This window comes from Oncorhynchus tshawytscha, linkage group LG16, assembly GCF_018296145.1.
Source record: "Oncorhynchus tshawytscha isolate Ot180627B linkage group LG16, Otsh_v2.0, whole genome shotgun sequence".
NCBI classification, from domain to species: Eukaryota; Metazoa; Chordata; class Actinopteri; order Salmoniformes; family Salmonidae; genus Oncorhynchus; species Oncorhynchus tshawytscha.
The window spans coordinates 42,321,656-42,342,172 of NC_056444.1; the positions used below are offsets into that span (position 1 = coordinate 42,321,656).

Here is a 20,517-nt window from a genome sequence, read left to right on the forward strand (position 1 = left end):
CCGACTGGGATCCATCCTTTGAAAAGAGTACACAGTGCCATTTACCGAATTGAAGTAGATTAACTGCCAAATGCATTTCCATCGCCCTCACCTCAATGTGTATTATATATAGCTGTGGATCATCCTCTATTGTCCCTAACATCTTTTACTTCTTCGCAACAGTTGTGGGATACACACATACACCTACACACACTCAACCCATACCCCCACACAACCATAAGCGCACTTACTCAACAATTGCACCAGGTTGGCTACTTTGGGTGGCTTAAGGGTGGCTACTTTGAAGAATCTCAAATATAAAATATATTTTGATTTGTTTAACACTTTTTTGGTTACTACATGATGCCATATGTGTTATTTCACAGTTCTGATGTCTTTAATATTATTCTACACTGTAGAAAATAGTAAAAATGAAATAAATAAAAACCCTTGAATGTGTAGGTGTGTGTTAAGTCCGGCGTTAGAAGGAGCCCAAGGTGCAGCGTCATAGGCGTACATTTTACTTTATTTTCAAATGACACCAAAAAACAACAAAACACGAAACAAACGTAAAGCACTGTAGTGCTAAACAACAACTATACAAAGACAAGATCCCACAAACTAGGGTGGAAAACAGGCTGCCTAAGTATGATTCCCAATCAGAGACAACAATAGACAGCTGCCTCTGATTGGGAACCATACCCGGCCAACAAAGAAATTGAAAACTAGAATGCCCACCCAAATCACACCCTGACCTAAACCAAATAGAGAAATAAAAAGGCTCTCTAAGGTCAGGGCGTGACAAAGGTGTGGACTCCAGCGGCAAAACCTGACTCTATGAGGGAGGGTCCGGGTGGGCATCTAGCCTCGGTGGCGGCTCCGGTTCGGGGCGTAGACCCCTCTCAGCTTGCTGATCCCTCCGCTTCTGTGGAACCGGACCGTGGATCGTTGCCGGGGCTCCGGACCATAGATCATTGCCGGAGGAACCGGACCGTATATCGTCGCCGAAGGAATCAGACTGTAGATCGTCGCCAGGGACTCCGGACCGTGGATTGCTCTGGTTTGAGTCACGTTGTTCGAACTGGCGAGAGCTTTCCGAGCTTTCCGTTAGCTGATGACTGCTAGCAGTGGTTTGCTGACTGATAGCTGGTAGGTAGTTAGCTGGCTAGCTTCAGTTGAGGGATTCCAGATCCGAAGTAAATAGAAATACTTTAGGAAAAACAAACAGATCCATGCCACAATGGGTGAGGTGGGTTGCTGGGAAGTATTTAGAAGTTGAGGTTTAGGAAAATGTTTTTAAAAGATATGCGAAGAAAAAGATGTAAAAGATATATACAAGGGACACGACAGGACAAAGACGTCTGACTGCTACGCCATCTTGGATTCAATCTGCTCTGACTCTTGTGCAGCACAGATGATCTTAAATAAATGTATGTCTCAGAGCAGACAGGATGTATTGTATGAGATTTTGCAGTGCTTGTATGGGGTGAAACAGGTGGAGGTATTTGGGTACCAGCTCATGTGGGAGTAGAGGGGAATGAGGATGTGGATGTTATCGCCAAGCAGGCTCTTAAACATCCTAATGTTGAGATAGAATTATACATCCGTAAAGTAGAAGCCAAGGGGTTAATAAGAACAGTGGTTAAAAACAAATGGCAAGAGTTGTGGAACAGGAAGAGAAAGGGAAGACACCTGCGTAAGATCATTGTCAGGAGGAGATGGAGACAGTGGAACATGTTCTATTTCAGTGCCAGAAATATGTGAGGGAAAGAGAGCGGTTGTTATTGGATTTGAGGAGTAACGGGGTTGAAAAGCCAGGATTAAGTGAACTGCCAGGGAAATCTTCGGGAGTTGTAGTATTTAATTATGTATTTTCTTTTCTTCTGGAGATTTGATTATTGGGTAGGATTTAGACCTTCACTGTCTGTGGTCCACACTCCAGTCCAGCTGGTGGCGATAGTTCCACTTAAAGTTGGTTGCCAACCGCCATATAAAATTCACAGAAGAAGAAGCGAATTAACCAACAACAACAATGACGCATGGTGTTAGGAGATGTAAAAACATATATACTTTATACGGTCAATGGGGGAGATAATTAACGAAACAAAAGGAGGCAACGGAAGAACAACTTTTTTCCTACATATTTCTTCCATACACATGATTTAGCTCTTCATCTGTGAATACGGATAGTAGGAGCAACATCTCGCAATCTATTTTGCATGCAGTTGAGCGCGGAAACTGGACTATAATATTTTCCCTCGGTTAACCTATTAACACGACTATTATATAATTTATTGAAGCTTTTTATTTGAACTTTATCAGGCGTACATTTTGAAGGTATTTTAATGAAACCTTTATTTTTGACTGCTACGGTTTACCCCTGTGCTCACAGCAAGATGTGTTGAGCTCTACTATAGCTGTGTCGTCGGGGATTCTAGACTGCATAGACATTTGCGCTACATTCGAGTGAAACCAACTGGGAAATAACAATAAATACGGAATACAATGACTATGTCTGTCCCGGAGAGCAATTCAGGGTCCGAGGGGAAGGAGGAGGAGAGTGAAGATGAGAGTGAAATCCTGGAGGAAAGCCCATGCGGTCGCTGGCAAAAGCGAAAAGAGCAGGTTGGTCTATCTGTTTGGTTGCTCCGGTGGCAGCGATTCAACTTGTGGGATTCACATATTGACAGTTAAAGGGGAGACAAGAAAAACATAATTCTGTTTGGAGCATGATTGCCTGGAACATTATTCCCTGATAGGCCTATAGTCTACATCCTAACGAATCTAATAATCATTGGGGTTGGATGGTGATGCCTGTCGGATGGTGCCTTCCTATCTGTACTCTGTATTGTAGCAGCAGGTACAGCCGATGCATTCCATAGTAGTGGTAGGCAACTATATTCAGCTGCGGCCTTATTTCATGTAGTAATGGATGGTCAGGGGCCAGAACATAGCCACAATGCCTAGTCTACTCCACCCATGCTGTACCAAAGATTTCCAGCGCACAGCTTTAACCAACTACTGTAGGTATGTTGGTCTATTGGACTTTAAACAATGTGTATTCAGGTTGCTTAGGATTCAAACCTGGGTCAGTAGGTGCCCAACATAACACCAGGTGGCGGTGTGTTGGACACAGTCACTCCTATATAGAGGACTATAGAGACGGTCTGTCTGCCTGATTTCTGTCACCTTTACCTTACCTGTGTAATATTGACGTGTTTTGCAAACACGGTCCTGTTTTATTAATTGCTGTGCTGATCAATGGGCAGCTTATTAACGCCTTCAAATGAATATGTAGCTTAACATTATGTGTATTTGTATTTATTTTTTCAGTAAAGATGGTGACGCTACAATAATACACATTTACTGTAGGCCATATCTAAAAATACATACAATGATCTATACACCGTATACATAACATTAGGAACACCTTTCCATGACAGACTGATCAGATGAATCCAGGTGAAAGATATGATCCCTTATTGATGTCACTTGTTAAATCCACTTCAATCAGTGTAGATGAAGGGGAGGAGACAGGTTCAATAAGTATTTTTAAGCCTTGAGACATGGGTTGTGTATGTTTGCCATTCAGTGTGTGAATGGACAAAACAAAATATCTAAGTGTCTTTGAATGGGGTATGGTAGTAGGTGCCAGGCACACCAGTTTGAGTGTGTTTCGTACTGCAATGCTGCTGTTTTCCCGTGTGTAAAAAGAATGGTCCACCATCCAAAGGACATCCAGCCAACTTGACACAACTGTGGGACTCATTGGAGCCAACATGGGCCAGCATCCCTGGGGAACACTTTCGACACCATGAAAAATCTATGTCCCGACGAATTGAGGCTGTTCTGAGGGCAAAAGGGGGTGCAAACTCAATATTAGGAAGGTGTACCTAATGTTTTGTGTGTGTAGAAATATAAACATACATAGAACAAAAATATGAATGCAATTTTTTTTGGTACTTTCCCCCCTTTCCCCCCAATTTCGTGAAATCCAATTGGTAGTTAAAGTCTTGTCCCATCGCTGCAACTCTTGTACAGACTTGGGAGAGGCGATGGTCGAGAGCCTTGCATCCTCTGAAACACGACCCTGCCAAGCTGCACTGCTTCTTGACACTGCTCGCTTAACCTGGGAGGCCAGCCGCACCAATGTGTCGGAGGAAACACTGTACAGCTGCCTATTGAAGTCAGCGTGCATGCGCCCGGCTGCCACAAGGAGTCGTTAGAGCGCGATGGGACAAGGACATCCCAGCCGGCCAAACCCTCCCCTAACCCGGACGATGCTGGGCCAATTTATCAACCCTGGTATTTCTTTATACAACTTTTCAAATATACATAACCAGCAGTTTACGGTCTATATACCTGTATACTTACCACCACTGCACTGGGGACCAACAAACTCCAACCACCTGTTCTGCATGATAGGGTCTTTTGGCAGGGCATATGCAAACCATAGTTGGTCAATCCTTATAGGGCTGCGATCTTTTGCATTGGGGACGATGAAACAACGGAGCCCCATTCAACGAAGGGAAGCGAATTAGAAGGGGTGATTTGCACTTGGAGTTTGGCAAAGGGGGGCATGATTTCTTTGACATAATCGTAATCCAAACCCAACCTTCATTTACTCGTTGTGACTTACTGATGTTCCAAACTCCGTTTTAGACAAGACTGACTTTATGAACAAAATGAGCTTATTTACACTTTGTAGTCAATTGACATTAGAATGAATGCTTCTGACTCAAATTGATTCCCCCCCAGGCCTGTTTTTAAAGGGATTCGTTGGTTTTAAGGGGAAGTCTCTAGTTAAAGGTGTATTATACAACATTTCCACATGCAAAGCCTGATTTAAAAAAAAGGAACCGAAGTCTGTCATTGGTAGTGCTATTGTAACCTTTATTTCGACCTCTGCACACAGGATTCAGTGCAGAGGTGCTGTTTGTTTACATGTAACTTTAGCTAGTAATTTGTCTTCTCAGCAGTTAGAGTTGTGTTCTGTCTGACAGTGAAATATGGCTAGCTCTTACCATAGCTTGGACTATGGAGTAGCTAGCTGTCTAGTGTTGCAGAAGCCCATTGCATGCATTGTAAGGTAGCAGCGTGACAATTTGACCAAAGTACAGCGTGTCCCACAAAATGTGTGTGTGTGTATATTTATATATACACACACACGTGTAATGTATGTATATATATATATATAAAATACGCGATGAAAATTGGTGGTCAGCTAGCTTGAAGGGTGTCTTTAGTTGCAAAACTTACCGTTATTTTCCAGTTCATTTAAATGTTGAGCTTGAGGTGATTTCACCCTCAAGCTACTAGAGAGTGTCTGAAGTTGGGGGGTGTCAGATGTTGGGGGAAAATGAGCTAACTAGCATTCAGCTGACTAGTGTTAGCTAGCTACAGAGTCTAGCTGCTGGACTTTGGGCAAGCAAGCTCATATTACCGAGCTACCTACGTAGTTAATGAAAATATTTGTTTGCATTTATTGATTACCCTCAGCTTGAATACCACCATATAGCTAGCTAGCTACAGTAGCCTAGGTTTGTTCATATACACGTATTATGCCTGGCAGCCTGGTGCAAACAGCTGTACTGTTGGGCAGCAACTGAGTTGCTGGTCCCGGATTTAGAACTGAGCTTCGGCTAAAAAAAGATGTTAGCATTGTCAGAAATGCTACAAAAGTTAGCACATCATTGGTTCTTAATAGACAGAAATGAGCACTTGAGAGCGATAAATTAGAAGTGTAATCAAAACTGTTGCACCTCCAAATGTATGCAGTCTGAAAGGTGGCAAGTCTAATGGTCACTTTATGGATGCTTTAATCTTGTTCTTATCCAACACGTAGATATTGAGCCAGGTTGGGGCAAGACATTTTCTTTTTTTTCTAATGCTAAGGACCCAGTATGTGGTTCTCGGTAATGGCCGGACTGCTCATGACAGAGGCAGGGAGTGTGTTGTGTACATCCATCCAATCAAGGTGATTTGTGAATTATCATTGACATTGCTGTCATATTGGCTTAGTTATGATGGTAGGGAGATTTTAATTGAACTTTGAGCATCAATCAATCCCTACTTATTTTAACATTGAGCATCAATCAACCCCAATCCTGACCGGTGCGACAATAATAATCTGTGCACCTGCCAACTCTCCTTCAATTCAAAGTTCAATGCCAACTCTTCTTCAATTCTGGAAAAAACTTCAGAGCGAACGGAACAGCACACCTCTGTCTTACTATATGTAGGCCATGTATCTGATGCTGTCTGGCAAAAAGAGGAGTAAACTCTTTTTGGCCAGACAGCATTAAATACATGGGCTACACATACATGTCCTCTGCCTCAATGACGATGGCAGTGTAATCAGCAGCACCTGTCTTTTTCCTAAAAAATGCATTGACTTAGGACATTTTTCAGTTAAAAATAAGTCTAGTTTATTTTTCCTTTTCTCTGCCCCACTTTGAAAGCGCCTCACTGCTGCAGCTTAATTTCACTAAAAGTCACGTTTCTAATCCTATCGCGGGAAATAATGCATGGTAACTCTGTCAGGGTGGAATATTCCATTATTGTGAACCAGTCCGTGGGTGATTAATGACACTTGTTTCTACTATTATGAGAAACTTGGATCATATAACACATTTATTACACATATATAAGCATTTCATGAATGTGGTTTAACAGGTCCCAACCGCATAATGAAAGGTTAATGAAAAATATCCAAAGCATATCTATAGCACTTTCATGTCATGCTATGCAAGAGCTCATATTTAGATATCTTAATAGATGCATCATTATAATGAGAGCGTAGTGTCCTCATTATGGCTGTTCTCACAAGTGTGCTTCTGCCATACAAGTGTTAGTAAAAATGCCAAAAGGCCAAATGACATTTAGAAAATCATGCTGATATATAGCCTGTATTACCCCCATTCTCCCCACCTGCCGGTATAGGCCCGTGACTTACCTTATTCTTCTCTCTGAGGCCAATGGTGCATGAAGATCACCACAGGGTTGAACCCTCAGGGTACATTTTGTTGAATAAAATTGTGTAGTTTGAGGATCATCGACTCATTCGTAACTCATTAACAGCCCTTCGCCACATCACAATTAGGCCTAAGTTGGGTCTATGTATGTGAAGGGCTTTCCAAGAAAAACTTCCAAAATGACTAATTTGAGGTAGAAAGTTAGAGCACACAACAACAAAGTAGGGATTGGTTTATTTTATCTCACTTTAGTCCAGTGGACAGGATGCGAACAGGTGACTTGACCTTGAATATCCCTTTGAGCATGGTGAAGTTATTAATTACACTGGATGGTGTATCTATACACCCATTCACTACAAAGATGCAGGCATCCTTCCTAACTCAGTTGCCAGAGAGGAAGGAGACCATTGAGGGATTTCACCATGAGGCCAATGGTGACTTTAATACAGTACAGAGTTTAATGGCGGTGATAGAAGAAAGCGAGGATGGATCAACAACACTGTTCTTACTCCACAATACTAACCTAATTGACATGGGTGAAAATAAGGAAGCCTGTACAGAATAAAAATATTCCGAAACATGCATCCTGTTTGCAACAAGGCACTAACGTAATACTGCAAAAAAAATGTGTCAAAGCAAATCACTTTGTGTCCTGAATACAACGTGTTTTGTTTGGGGCAAATCCAATACAACACATTACTAAGTACCACTCTCTAGGGTTGGGCGGTAGACAGATTTGCATATTGTCAAACCATCCTTCTCTCATCCTGGGATTTACAGTATTACGCAAAAAACGCCCATTGGGCGTCTTACCAGAATGCTAACAAAAATAGCACAAGTAATAGTGAATTTCCATGGAGGCTGCTAGCTAAATATGCTAACTTAAATAAACAAATTGCGAAGACAGGTAATCCAGCTCATAAAGTTATACATATACAGGTAGGAGCTATTGACTGGCATTTTCTGTGAGTTTGGACATATACAAGCGATGTGAATGAGAGACATTGTGCAAATGAACAAAGTTTTGATGTATGCTTGTCTGAAGGAAGAACAGTACTGGCTCTGCAGCAGCATGTATACACTCACTTTGATTGTTTGGGGTATTGAGTTTGGTCTGCCTGCTCTGCTCAGAGAAGATGGTGGACGTGTACACCGGAGAAGATGGGGGAGGAGCAGACTGGCTGAGAACAGAGAGGAGAAAAAACGCAAGGAAATCAAGAGATAGCAGTGGCAGCTGTACAGATAACCTTCTGCTGTGTTGGAGAAGTCAAAGCCCTTTGGAGGAGTTAACACAATACGATGCCAAGTCACCTTATTAATTCAGCCACTTACTTAGATAACTAGCAAGTTAAACTTAGGGGTCACATTAATGCAGAATTATTCGTTTTTCACACAGGAAATCTACACAGAACTAAAATTCTTCTTATTGTAACTTCTGCTCAGCATCAGACAAATTTTGTGCTTCGTTTGCACTTTTCCACTTGAATGAGAATTCACGAAGGGCATTCTATCAGCAGACAGTGCTCTGACTGATGTGTAGCTACTTTTCTCTGGTGCTTTTATCAGTGTGCCCGCCTACTTTTCTCAGGTAAAATGCCAGCTTAAACAAAACATTAGGAAATGTAACTGGCCACATTTTTTCTGAGTGGCCGAGTTAGATTTTATAGCAGATTTAAGTCAAAACTATGGCAAGACCTGAAAGTGGTTCAATAACAATGATCAACAACAAATTTGACAGAGTTTGAAGAATTTTGAAAAGAATAATGGGTAACAATGCTAGTGTGGAAAGCTCTTAGAGACTTACTCAGAAAGACATCCAAAGATGATTCCAAAGGTGTCTGCCAAAGGTGATTCTAACATGCATTGAATTGAATACTTCTTAGGGTTTCCCAAACTCAGTCCTGGGGCCCGCATGGGTGCACGTTTAGGCATTAGCCCTAGCACTACATAGCTGGTTCAAATAACCATCTCATCATCAAGCTTTGATTATTTGAATGAGCTGTGTAGTTTTGCCTGGGCAAAAACCAAAACGTGCATCTATGGCGGGCCCCAGGACCGAGTTTGGGAAACCACTACTTCTCTACTAAAGAAAATTCATGTTAAACAAATGTTAGAATCTAAGAAGATAATAATGATAATATGGTTCAAGGTAAATGGCAAATTACAGCACAAAATAATGCTAATAATAAGAAATTGTGTGTCTTGTTAATAGGGGTAAAAGGTAAGTATCTGTCATTCTGCCCCTGAGCAAGGCAGTTAACCCACTGTTCCCCGGTAGCAAGTCATTGTATATAAGAATTTGTTCTTAACTGACTTGCCTAGTTAAATAAAGGTAAAATAGGCAATGTCAAAATATTCAGGTGATATGTGGGTGTCTTTGAATCCAGAGACACATCAAATCTACGCAACAACATTATAGAAATGAGGATAGTGAAAAATCAGCGTTTAGCCTCTTAGCATCCAGAGTGTCTAATGATTATTTTCTTACATTGTTGTGTCTCAATGGGCCACTAGGCTATAAACAAGAGCTAAATGCAATGGTCAGGTCACGCTGAGGAAGATGTCAGCTTGATGTCGAAACGTCAGTCGCCTATTCACATCCTGTACAATTGATTTATTTTCGCTCACTTTAATCCATCTCAGCTTTTTTGTTGTTGAGTGCTCCAACTCCTTTCTACCTCGAATGAGTCCTTTTGGAAGTGTTTCTTTGTAAGCCCTTCTCATGATTTTAGTAATTTTGTTATTGAACACCCCTCCTTTCCCTTTGGTGGCTGAAGCGCAAAATGCCCACCTGAACTCTGGTCTATGTATAAATTCTATGAACTCAAAGGAAAGTCATCTATTTTTCCATTCATAAAGCATTTATATCTAAGCATTTAATGATAATTATAGATCAGTGGCAGTTTGCATTTAAAGGTCAATGTATGAATTCTATGCAGTCAATTTAATGTAATTTCTAATACCTTATTTACGTAAGTTTTCAGACCCTTTTCAATGAGACTCGAAATTCAGCTCAGGCGCTTCCTGTTTCCATTGATCATCCTTCAGATGTTTCTACAACTTGATTGGAGTCCACCTATGGTAAATTTATTGGACATGATTTGAAAAGGCACACACCTGTTTATATAAGTTGCATGTCAGAGCAAAAACCAAGCCATGAGATCGAAGGAATTGTCAGTAGAGCTCCGAGACAGGACCGTGTCAAGGCACAGATCGGGGTAAGGGTACCGAAACATTTCTGTAGTATTGAAGGTCCCCAAGAACACAGTGGCCTCCATCATTCTTAAATGGAAGAAGTTTGGAACCACCAAGACTTTTCCTAGAGCTGGCTGCCCGGCAAAACTGTGCAATCGAGGGAGAAGGACTTTGGTGAGGGAGGTGACCCAATGGTCACTCTGACAGAGCTCCAGAGTTCATCTGGAAAGGGGAGAAACTTCCAGAAGGACAACCATCTCTGCAGCACTCCACCAATCAGGCCTTTATGGTAGAGTGGCCAGACGGAAGCCACTCCTCAGTAAAAGGCACATGACAGCCCACTTGGAGTTTGCCAAAAGGCACCTAAAGGACGCTCAGACCATGATAAACAAGACTCTGGTCTGATGAAACCAAGATTGGATTCTTTGGCCTGAATGCCAAGCGTCACATCTGCAGGAAACCTGGCACCATCCCTATGGTGAAGCTTGGTGGTGACAGCATCATGCTGTGGGGATGTTTTTCAGCGGCAGGGACTGGGAGAATAGTTAGGATCGAGGGAAAGATGAACGGAGCAAAGTACAGAAAGATCCTTGATGAAAACCTGCTCCAGAGTGTTCAGGACCACAACCTGGGGCGACGGTTCACCCTCCAACAGGACAATGACCCTAAGCAGAAAACGTAGGAGTGACTTCAGGACAAGTCTCTGAATGTCCTTGAGTGGCCCAGACACAGCCCGGCCTTGAACCCGACCGAAAATTTCTGGAGAGACCTGGAAATAGCTGTGCAGTGACACTCCCCATGCAACCTGACAGCTTGAGAGGGTCTGTGGAGAAGAATGGGAGAAACTCCCCAAATGCAGGTGTACCAAGCCTGTAGCGTCATACCCAAGAAGACTCAAGGATGTAATCGCTGCCAAAGGTGCTTCATCAGTACTGAGTAAAGGGTCTGAATACTTCTGTAAATGTGATATTTCAGTTTTTTAAATACATTTGCAAAACAACTGTTTTTGTTTAATCATTATGCGGTATTGTGTGTAGATTGAAGGGGGGGGAACAGTTAAATACGTTTTAGAATAAGGCTGTAACGTAACAAAATGTAATGTAACTTTCCGTATGCACTGTAAATAAGGTATCTGTTTTTTATTTGGAATAAATTTGTAACAATTTCTAACAACCCGTTTTTGCTTTGTCATTATTGGGTATTGTGTGTAAATTGATGAGGAATTGTTTTATTTAATCCATTTTATAATAAGGCTGGAACGTAACAAAATGTGGAAAAAATGAAGGAGTCTGAATACTTTCCAAATGCACTGTGGAGGGCAAGACTACACAGCCTCCCATAATTGTATGGTCCTGGGAGGGGCCAAGTGCTTATATGTACAGTTGAAGTCGGAAGTTTACATACACCTTAGCGAAATACATTTAAACTCAGTTTTTCACAATTCCTGACATTTAATCCAAGTAAAAATGCCCTGTCTTAGGCCAGTTAGGTTCACCACTTTATTTTAAGAATGTGCAATGTCAGAATAATAGTAGTGATTTATTTAAGCTTTTATTTATTTAATCACGTTCCCAGTGGGTCAGAAGTTTACATATACTCAATTAGTATTTGGTAGCATTGCCTAGAAATTGTTTAACTTGGGTCAAATGTTTCGGGTAGCCTTCCACAAGCTTCCCACAATAAGTTGGGGGAATTTTGGCCCATTCCTCCTGACAGAGCTGGAGTAACTGAGTCAGGTTTGTAGGCCTCCTTGCTCGCACACGCTTTTTCAGTTCTGCCCACACATTTTCTATAGGTTTGAGGTCAGGGCTTTGTGATGGCCACTCTAATACCTTGACTTTGTTGTCCTTAAGCCATTTTGCCACAACTTTGGAAGTATGCTTGGGGTCATTGTCCATTTGGAAGACCCATTTGCAACCAAGCTTTAACTTCCTGACTGATGTCTTGAGATGTTGCTTCAATATATCCACATAATTTTCCTATCTCATGATGCCATCTATTTTGTGAAGTGCACCAGTCCCTCCTGCAGCAACGCACCCTCACAACATGATGCTGCCACCCCTGTGCTTCACGGTTGTGATGGTGTTCTTTGGCTTGCAAACCTCCCCCTTTTTCCTCCAAACATAACGATGGTCATTATGGCCAAACAGTTCTATTTTTGTTTCATCAGACCAGAGGACATTTCTCCAAAAAGTATGATCTTTGTCCCCATGTGCAGTTGCAAACCGTTGACTGGCTTTTTTATGGCGTTTTTGGGGCAGTGGCTTCTTCCTTGCTGAGCGGCCTTTCAGGTTATATAGGACTCATTTTACTGTGGTTATAGATACTTTTGTACCTGTTTCCTCCAGCATCTTCACAAGGTCCTTTGCTGTTGTTCTGGGAATGATTTGCACTTTTCGCACCAAAGTACGTTCATCTCTAGGAGACAGAACGCGTCTCCTTCCTGAGCAGGATGACAGCTTTGTGGTCCCATGGTGTTTATCCTTGCGTACTATTGTTTGTACAGATGAACGTGGTACCTTTTAGGCGTTTGGATATTTCTCCTAAGGATGAACCAGGCTTGTGGAGGTCTACAATTATTTTTCTCTGCTTATTTCTTTTGATTTTCCCTTGATGTCAAGCAAAGGGACATTGAGTTTGAAGGTAGGCCTTGAAATACATCCACAGGTACACCTCCAATTGACTCAAATTATGTAAATTAGCCCATCAGAAGCTTCTATAGCTATGACATCATTTTTTGGAATTTTCCAAGCTGTTTAGGGCACAGTCAACTTAATGTATGTAAACTTCTGACCCACTGGAATTGTGATACAGTGATATAATCTGTCTGTAAACAATTGTTGGAAAAATTACTTGTCATGCACAAATTAGTTGGTTGTTACGTACACCTCTAGGAAGAGGGAACGCAACACCCTGCTAAAACTCAACTCTTCGTGGAGTTAAAGATGTATGGGAATGTAGGTGCAAGTAAGGATGACAAAAAGCAGAGAATTGACTGTTTTCCTTCATATGGTAATATGGGGAAAAGGGGCTGGACGGATCCAACGCAATGAAAGTAAATGTCAACGCCCCCTCTATCTTATCTGCCTACCCACTACTTACCTAACTTAGCACCACCTGGTGCACTAACCAAAATACATGGGGGTGTACCACCCAGGTCTTACCTAGTGTGCATAGACAGTGAATACTACGGGTTATGTATGCCCGCGGGCCTCATGCCTAAGCACTCCCTAGATGCCTTCCCCTTCACCCCTGGGAACAAATGAAACAGAATAATACAATATACTTCACAACAAAAACTGATAATAAAACTCAGGACATAACAATCAGCTCTCTCAGCAACAACTAACATAGTACATACCAAATCTCTTTCTGAGAAACAACCAACATATGATATAACCCCCAGCTCTCTTCTAAGCAACAGAGCACTGGCTTATGTAGCTGGAGAAGGAGTCTAATGGGATACAGCTTTATCCTGACGAGGGTGCGGAGTCAGCTCTCCAATCATCGATGTGGCCGACCAATCACCTGCTTGGGGGAATTTCAGGAAGCCATCCTGAAACACACACACACAAAACCACAACACAGAAACTGGGGAACGTAACATTTGTTAACAAGAAATTTGTGGAGTGGTTGAAAAACGAGTTTTAATGACTCCAACCTAAGTGGATGTAAACTTCCGATTTCAACTGTACCTATTTGAGCTCCCATTTGACCAATCTAATCTTGGCAATTGGTAATTTCAATCAATAAACTGGTTCTACAATGTAAAAGGCAATTTCTACACGCATTGTTACATTGGCTTAATCAGACTTAGCTTAATGATTGTTAGCCTAATGATATTTAATCACCATTCATACATGGAACAATAGTTTTTTCTTCAACGTACTGACTCCTATGCGTGGCACGCAGGCCCCGTAGCCTTTTTCTATGCGCACAATTACGCACAACCAGAATGACACAGACACACTCTGACATAACTCAGGAAATATGAAGAATGGAAACCATACATTGAACTTTTACCTCATGTGTCTTGCTAACGTTCATGGGCACAATAAACATTGCACCCACTCAGAGGGTAAGAAATGGAAATGTATCAAACATGAAACAGAAATGTCTAAGTGTTGCAATAAACAGTACTGGATGAAATGCTAACAATTATTGTAGGATTAGATGGAATATAGATTTGCCACATATACATTTAAACATGTGCAAGCAACAGCAAACATTTCATCAAGAGAACAAAGCTTTGGCAGCAGTTTGGAGGGCGCAAGTGGACAAACGCGCCTTTGGTGCATCATCTCCACAGTAGGATTAATAATAAAAGAACAACAAATTCCAAATGCAAGCTTCATGAGTAAATTATACATTTCAAGCAAAAATGGACATACCAAAAGACCAGTGCTAGTAATTGTTGCTTGATGCCCCATTGCTCGTGAGCTTGCAAAGTAAACGGTTCATATTCTTAATCACCGAACAAATTTTGGAGCTGCATTGTTATTTATTATGATGTTTGCGCTGCACTCAATCCTAAAGCTGTTTAGCAAATCAACAATCTGTTTGCTAGGTTAGCTGAACTGTGTTGATTCACAGTTTGCTGGTCCAATTGTAACAGTATAGTTTCCGTCCCTCTCCAGGGACCTTCTGTAACTCACGAAGCATCGTTACTCATCGTGCCACAAAAGCCGCGGCCCTTGCAGAGCAAGGGGAACAACTACTTCTAGGTCTCAGAGCGAGTGACGTGAAACACTATTAGCGCACACCACCGCTAACTAGCTAGCCATTTCACATCGGCCACACTCACCCCCCTTTTGACCTCCTCCTTTTTTCCGCAGCTACCAGTGATCCGGGTCAACAGCATCAATGTAACAGTATAACTTTAGTCCGTCCCCTCACCTGAACCAGGGACCCTCTGCACACATCAACAACTGACACCCACGAAGCATCGTTACCCATCGCTCCACAAAAGCCGCGGCCCTTGCAGTGCAAGGGGAACAACTACTTCTAGGTCTCAGAGCAAGTGACGTCACTGACTGAAGCACTATTAGCGGGCACCACCGCTAACTAGCTCGCCATTTCACATCGGCCACACAATCACAGGGCCAAGTGTGTGTTTCACAAGTCAATCTGTTGCACATTTTTTTGCAAGGGAGATGCTGCGGCTACTGTCTCTGGCTGTGTGGAGAATCCACAGAGACTGTGCCACAAAATGAGTGACAAAACATTGCAAAACCAGGCCAGATAATTTTAAGTCATCAGTCTCAAGTCAAAGTTGAATCATCAAATCATCAAATTTGTGACTTGAGTCAGACGCGAGTCCAAGTCATGTGACTCGAGTCCACAACTCTAGTAAAACATTCTGACACAGGCTGGTAAAGCTAGCTAGCATTTCCCCCTTATTCACTAATTTAGGTACTAGCTAACTTGCTAAGCCACTGGCAGAATGTCAACACTTTAATCATCATAAAATTCATGAAACATTTAGTTAACAATGTTATTTCACTATTTACATTGTCTTTGACACATTACAATGTTTTTTTTTTAAACAAGATAAATTAAGAGACAGAAACCATTTGCTTTTGTTTGGACTGCAGAGAATTAGATGAGATGTCAGTGTGTAATCACTTCCGGGTGACAGCCCAGTGTTCTTCTGGCTGCTATCTTTGCTATTTTAGCTAAATGTCAGTCATGAAATAACAAAAAGTTTATCTAAATGTTTTACAATTTTTTGTGTTTTTTTTCTATTAGAGAGATCCCCTGGAAGTGACATCCGGTGTAGCCAAAATAGAAAGAAATTAATGATGTTTCTGGATCTCAATTTGTCCTGTTTGTAATATGCAAAAGTGCAATGTAATTCTTATAGTGAGATAGATACCATTCTTAACTAAATGTTTGATGGTTGTATTAGCATTTATGATGATTTTGTCATGTTTTATTGACCTAGTTGGAAAAGGCCAAGATGGCGTAGCAGTAAGTCGTCCTGTCTCGTGTCCCTTGTATATATCGTATATTTTTCTTTTTTTTAACATATTTTTCTTTGCATATCCCTTCAAAAACATTTTGCTAAACCTAAGCTTCCAAATACTCTCCTGCAACCCGCCTCACCCAATGTAGCTATTTTTCCTAAAGTATTTATATTTACTTCGGAACCGGAACCCCTCAACTGAAGCTAGCCAGCTAACCACCAGCTATGCTAGCGGTCTTCAGCTAACCGGTCATCAGCTAAGCTAACCTTTAGCTCGGAAAGCTCTCGCCAGTTCGAACAACGCGACTCTAACCAGAGCATAACGGACCTATTTATTTTTCATCCCCGGATTCCCACCGCAAACGGAACATTTTTCAGATGGATCTTCACAACTAGCTATCTAGCTAAACCGCAACCCCGGATGATTACTCCTGGCTAGCGCTTCCACCCACTTAGCGTGAAGCTAGCCCGGCCAGCGCACCTGTACTACCACCGTAGCATACTCCTGGGCTACAATACCCGGGCCCACGACCGGTCTATCGATGTCACCGCAAGAAGAGGAATAAACAGACTCACCCCATCGTGACGCCCCCCAAAGGCCAACTCTCTAGCCCTCGCTATCTCCCTGCTTGCTAAACTCGGCCTGCTAACTGCTAGCTTGTCTAGCCCCGGTCCGCTAACTGCTACCTTGTTTAGCCCGGGCCTACGAACTGTTAGCTTGTTAGCACAGGCCTGCTAACTGCTAGCTTGTTTAGCCCGGGCCTACGAACTGTTAGCTTGTTAGCACAGGCCTGCTAGCTTGTTTAGCCCGGACCTACGAACTGTTAGCTTGTTAGCACAGGCCTGCTAACCGTCTGAATCGCCGCGTCCCAAACACGCACCGGACCCATACTCACTTTCTATCTCTTTTTGATTTTTAATCTGTTTATACCTTTCCGGAAACCTGCCTCACCCAATGTGACACGGAATCGCTATTTTTTAATTTTTAGAACACACTCAAGAACCTCCAGAAGCTAACCAGCTAACTAGCTACAAGCTATTTAGTCATTGTTAGTTTTTTTTCAACCTGGATAACACTCGCCAGTCCAGCTCCCCTGCCCCATCCACCGCTGCCCCCTGGACACTGATCACTTGGCTACATAGCTGATGCACGCTGGACTGTCCATTAATCACGGTTCTCCATTCTGCTTGTTTATGTTTTATCTGTCGGCCCCGTTGCCTAGTCAACGCCATTTTACCTGCTGTTGTTGTGCTAGCTGATTAGCTGTTGTCTCACCTACTGTTTTAGCTAGCTTTCCCTGTGATTACTGTATGCCTCGCTGTATGTCTCTCTCAAATGTCAATATGCCTTGTATACTGTTGCTCAGGTTAGTTATCATTGTTTTAGTTCACAATGGAGCCCCTAGTTCTACTCTTCATACCCCTGATACCTCCTTTGTCCCACCTCCCACACATGCGGTGACCTCACCCATTACAACCAGCATGTCCAGAGATACAACCTCTCTCATCATCACCCAGTGCCTGGGCTTACCTCCGCTGTACCCGCACCCCACCATACCCCTGTCTGCGCATTATGCCCTGAATATATTCTACCATGCCCAGAAACCTGCTCCTCTTATTCTCTGTCCCCAACGCTCTAGGCGACCAGTTTTGATAGCCTTTAGCCGCACCCTCATACTACTCCTTCTCTGTTCCGCGGGTGATGTGGAGGTAAACCCAGGCCCTGCATGTCCCCAGGCACCCTCATTTGTTGACTTCTGTGATCGTAAAAGCCTTGGTTTCATGCATGTCAACATCAGAAGCCTCCTCCCTAAGTTTGTTTTACTCACAGCTCTAGCACACTCTGCTAACCCTGATGTCCTTGCTGTGTCTGAATCCTGGCTCAGGAAGGCCACCAAAAATTCAGAGATTTCCATACCCAACTATAACATCTTCCGTCAAGATAGATCTGCGAAAGGGGGAGGAGTTGCAGTCTACTGCAGAGATAGCCTACAAAGTAATGTCATACTTTCCAGGTCCATACCCAAACAGTTCGAACTACTAATTTTGAAAATTACTCTCTCCAGAAATAAGTCTCTCACTGTTGCCGCCTGCTACCGACCCCCCTCAGCTCCCAGCTGTGCCCTGGACACCATTTGTGAATTGATCGCCCCCCATCTAGCCTCAGAGTTTGTTCTGTTAGGTGACCTAAACTGGGATATGCTTAACACCCCGCCAGTCCTACAATCTAAGCTAGATGCCCTCAATCTCACACAAATCATCAAGGAACCCACCAGGTACAACCCTAACTCTGTAAACAAGGGCACCCTCATAGACGTCATCCTGACCAACTGGCCCTCCAAATACACCTCCGCTGTCTTCAACCAGGATCTCAGCGATCACTGCCTCATTGCCTGTATCCGCTACGGAGCCGCAGTCAAACGACCACCCCTCATCACGGTCAAACGCTCCCTAAAACACTTCTGTGAGCAGGCCTTTCTAATCGACCTGGCCCGGGTATCCTGGAAGGACATTGAACTCATCCCGTCAGTTGAGGATGCCTGGTCATTCTTTAAAAGTAACTTCCTCACCATTTTAGATAAGCATGCTCCGTTCAAAAAATGCAGAACTAAGAACCGATACAGTCCTTGGTTCACCCCAGACCTGACTGCCCTCGACCAGCACAAAAACATCCTGTGGCAGACTGCAATAGCATCCAATAGTCCCCGTGATATGCAACTGTTCAGGGAAATCCGGAACCAATACACGCAGTCAGTCAGGAAAGCTAAGGCCAGCTTCTTCAGGCAGAAGTTTGCATCCTGTAGCTCCAACTCCAAAAAGTTCTGGGACACTGTGAAGTCCATGGAGAACAAGAGCACCTCCTCCCAGCTGCCCACTGCACTGAGGCTAGGTAACACGGTCACCACCGATAAATCCATTATTATTGAAAACTTCAATAAGCATTTCTCAACGGCTGGCCATGCCTTCCGCCTGGCTACTCCAACCTCGGCCAACAGCTCCTCCCCCCCGGCAGCTCCTCGCCCAAGCCTCTCCAAGTTCTCCTTTACCCAAATCCAGATAGCAGATGTTCTGAAAGAGCTGCAAAACCTGGACCCGTACAAATCAGCTGGGCTTGACAATCTGGACCCCTATTTCTGAAACTATCCGCCGCCATTGTCGCAACCCCTATTACCAGCCTGTTCAACCTCTCTTTCATATCGTCTGAGATCCCCAAGGATTGAAAGCTGCCGCAGTCATCCCCCTCTTCAAAGGGGGAGACACCCTGGACCCAAACTGTTACAGACCTATATCCATCCTGCCCTGCCTATCTAAGGTCTTCGAAAGCCAAGTCAACAAACAGGTCACTGACCATCTCAAATCCCACCGTACCTTCTCCGCTGTGCAATCTGGCTTCCGAGCCGGTCACGGGTGCACCTCAGCCACACTTAAGGTACTAAACGATATCATAACCGCCATCGATAAAAGACAGTACTGTGCAGCCGTCTTCATCGACCTTGCCAAGGCTTTCGACTCTGTCAATCACCATATTCTCATCGGCAGACTCAGTAGCCTCGGTTTTTCGGATGACTGCCTTGCCTGGTTCACCAATTACTTTGCAGACAGAGTTCAGTGTGTCAAATTGGAGGGCATGCTGTCCGGTCCTCTGGCAGTCTCTATGGGTGTGCCACAGGGTTCAATTCTCGGGCCGACTCTTTTCTCTGTGTATATCAATGATGTTGCTCTTGCTGCGGGCGATTCCCTGATCCACCTCTACGCAGACGACACCATTCTATATACTTTCGGCCCGTCATTGGACACTGTGCTATCTAACCTCCAAACAAGCTTCAATGCCATACAACACTCCTTCCGTGGCCTCCAACTGCTCTTAAACGCTAGTAAAACCAAATGCATGCTTTTCAACCGATCGCTGCCTGCACCCGCATGCCCGACTAGCATCACCACCCTGGATGGTTCCGACCTTGAATATGTGGACATCTATAAGTACCTAGGTGTCTGGCTAGACTGCAAACTCTCCTTCCAGACTCATATCAAACATCTCCAATCAAAAATCAAATCAAGAGTCGGCTTTCTATTCCGCAACAAAGCCTCCTTCACTCACGCCGCCAAGCTTACCCTAGTAAAACTGACTATCCTACCAATCCTCGACTTCGGCGATGTCATCTACAAAATGGCTTCCAACACTCTACTCAGCAAACTGGATGCAGTATATCACAGTGCCATCCGTTTTGTCACTAAAGCACCTTATACCACCCACCACTGCGACTTGTATGCTCTAGTCGGCTGGCCCTCGCTACATATTCGTCGCCAGACCCACTGGCTCCAGGTCATCTACAAGTCCATGCTAGGTAAAGCTCCGCCTTATCTCAGTTCACTGGTCACGATGGCAACACCCATCCGTAGCAC

The 20,517-nt window shown here is 43.3% G+C and overlaps 1 protein-coding gene across 2 annotated transcripts in view; it reads left to right on the top strand.

The window, feature by feature from the left end:
• The first annotated feature begins 1,984 nt into the window (after nucleotides 1-1,984).
• LOC112215692 (nuclear receptor-binding protein 2) overlaps nucleotides 1,985-20,517 on the top strand; it is a 75,283-nt gene continuing 56,750 nt past the window's right edge. For both annotated transcript variants that reach the window (XM_024374955.2, XM_024374956.2), the window contains exon 1: nucleotides 1,985-2,604. In XM_024374955.2, the coding sequence (XP_024230723.1) occupies nucleotides 2,485-2,604 (120 nt within the window). In that variant the 5' untranslated portion in view covers nucleotides 1,985-2,484. The remainder of the gene's footprint in view (nucleotides 2,605-20,517) is intronic.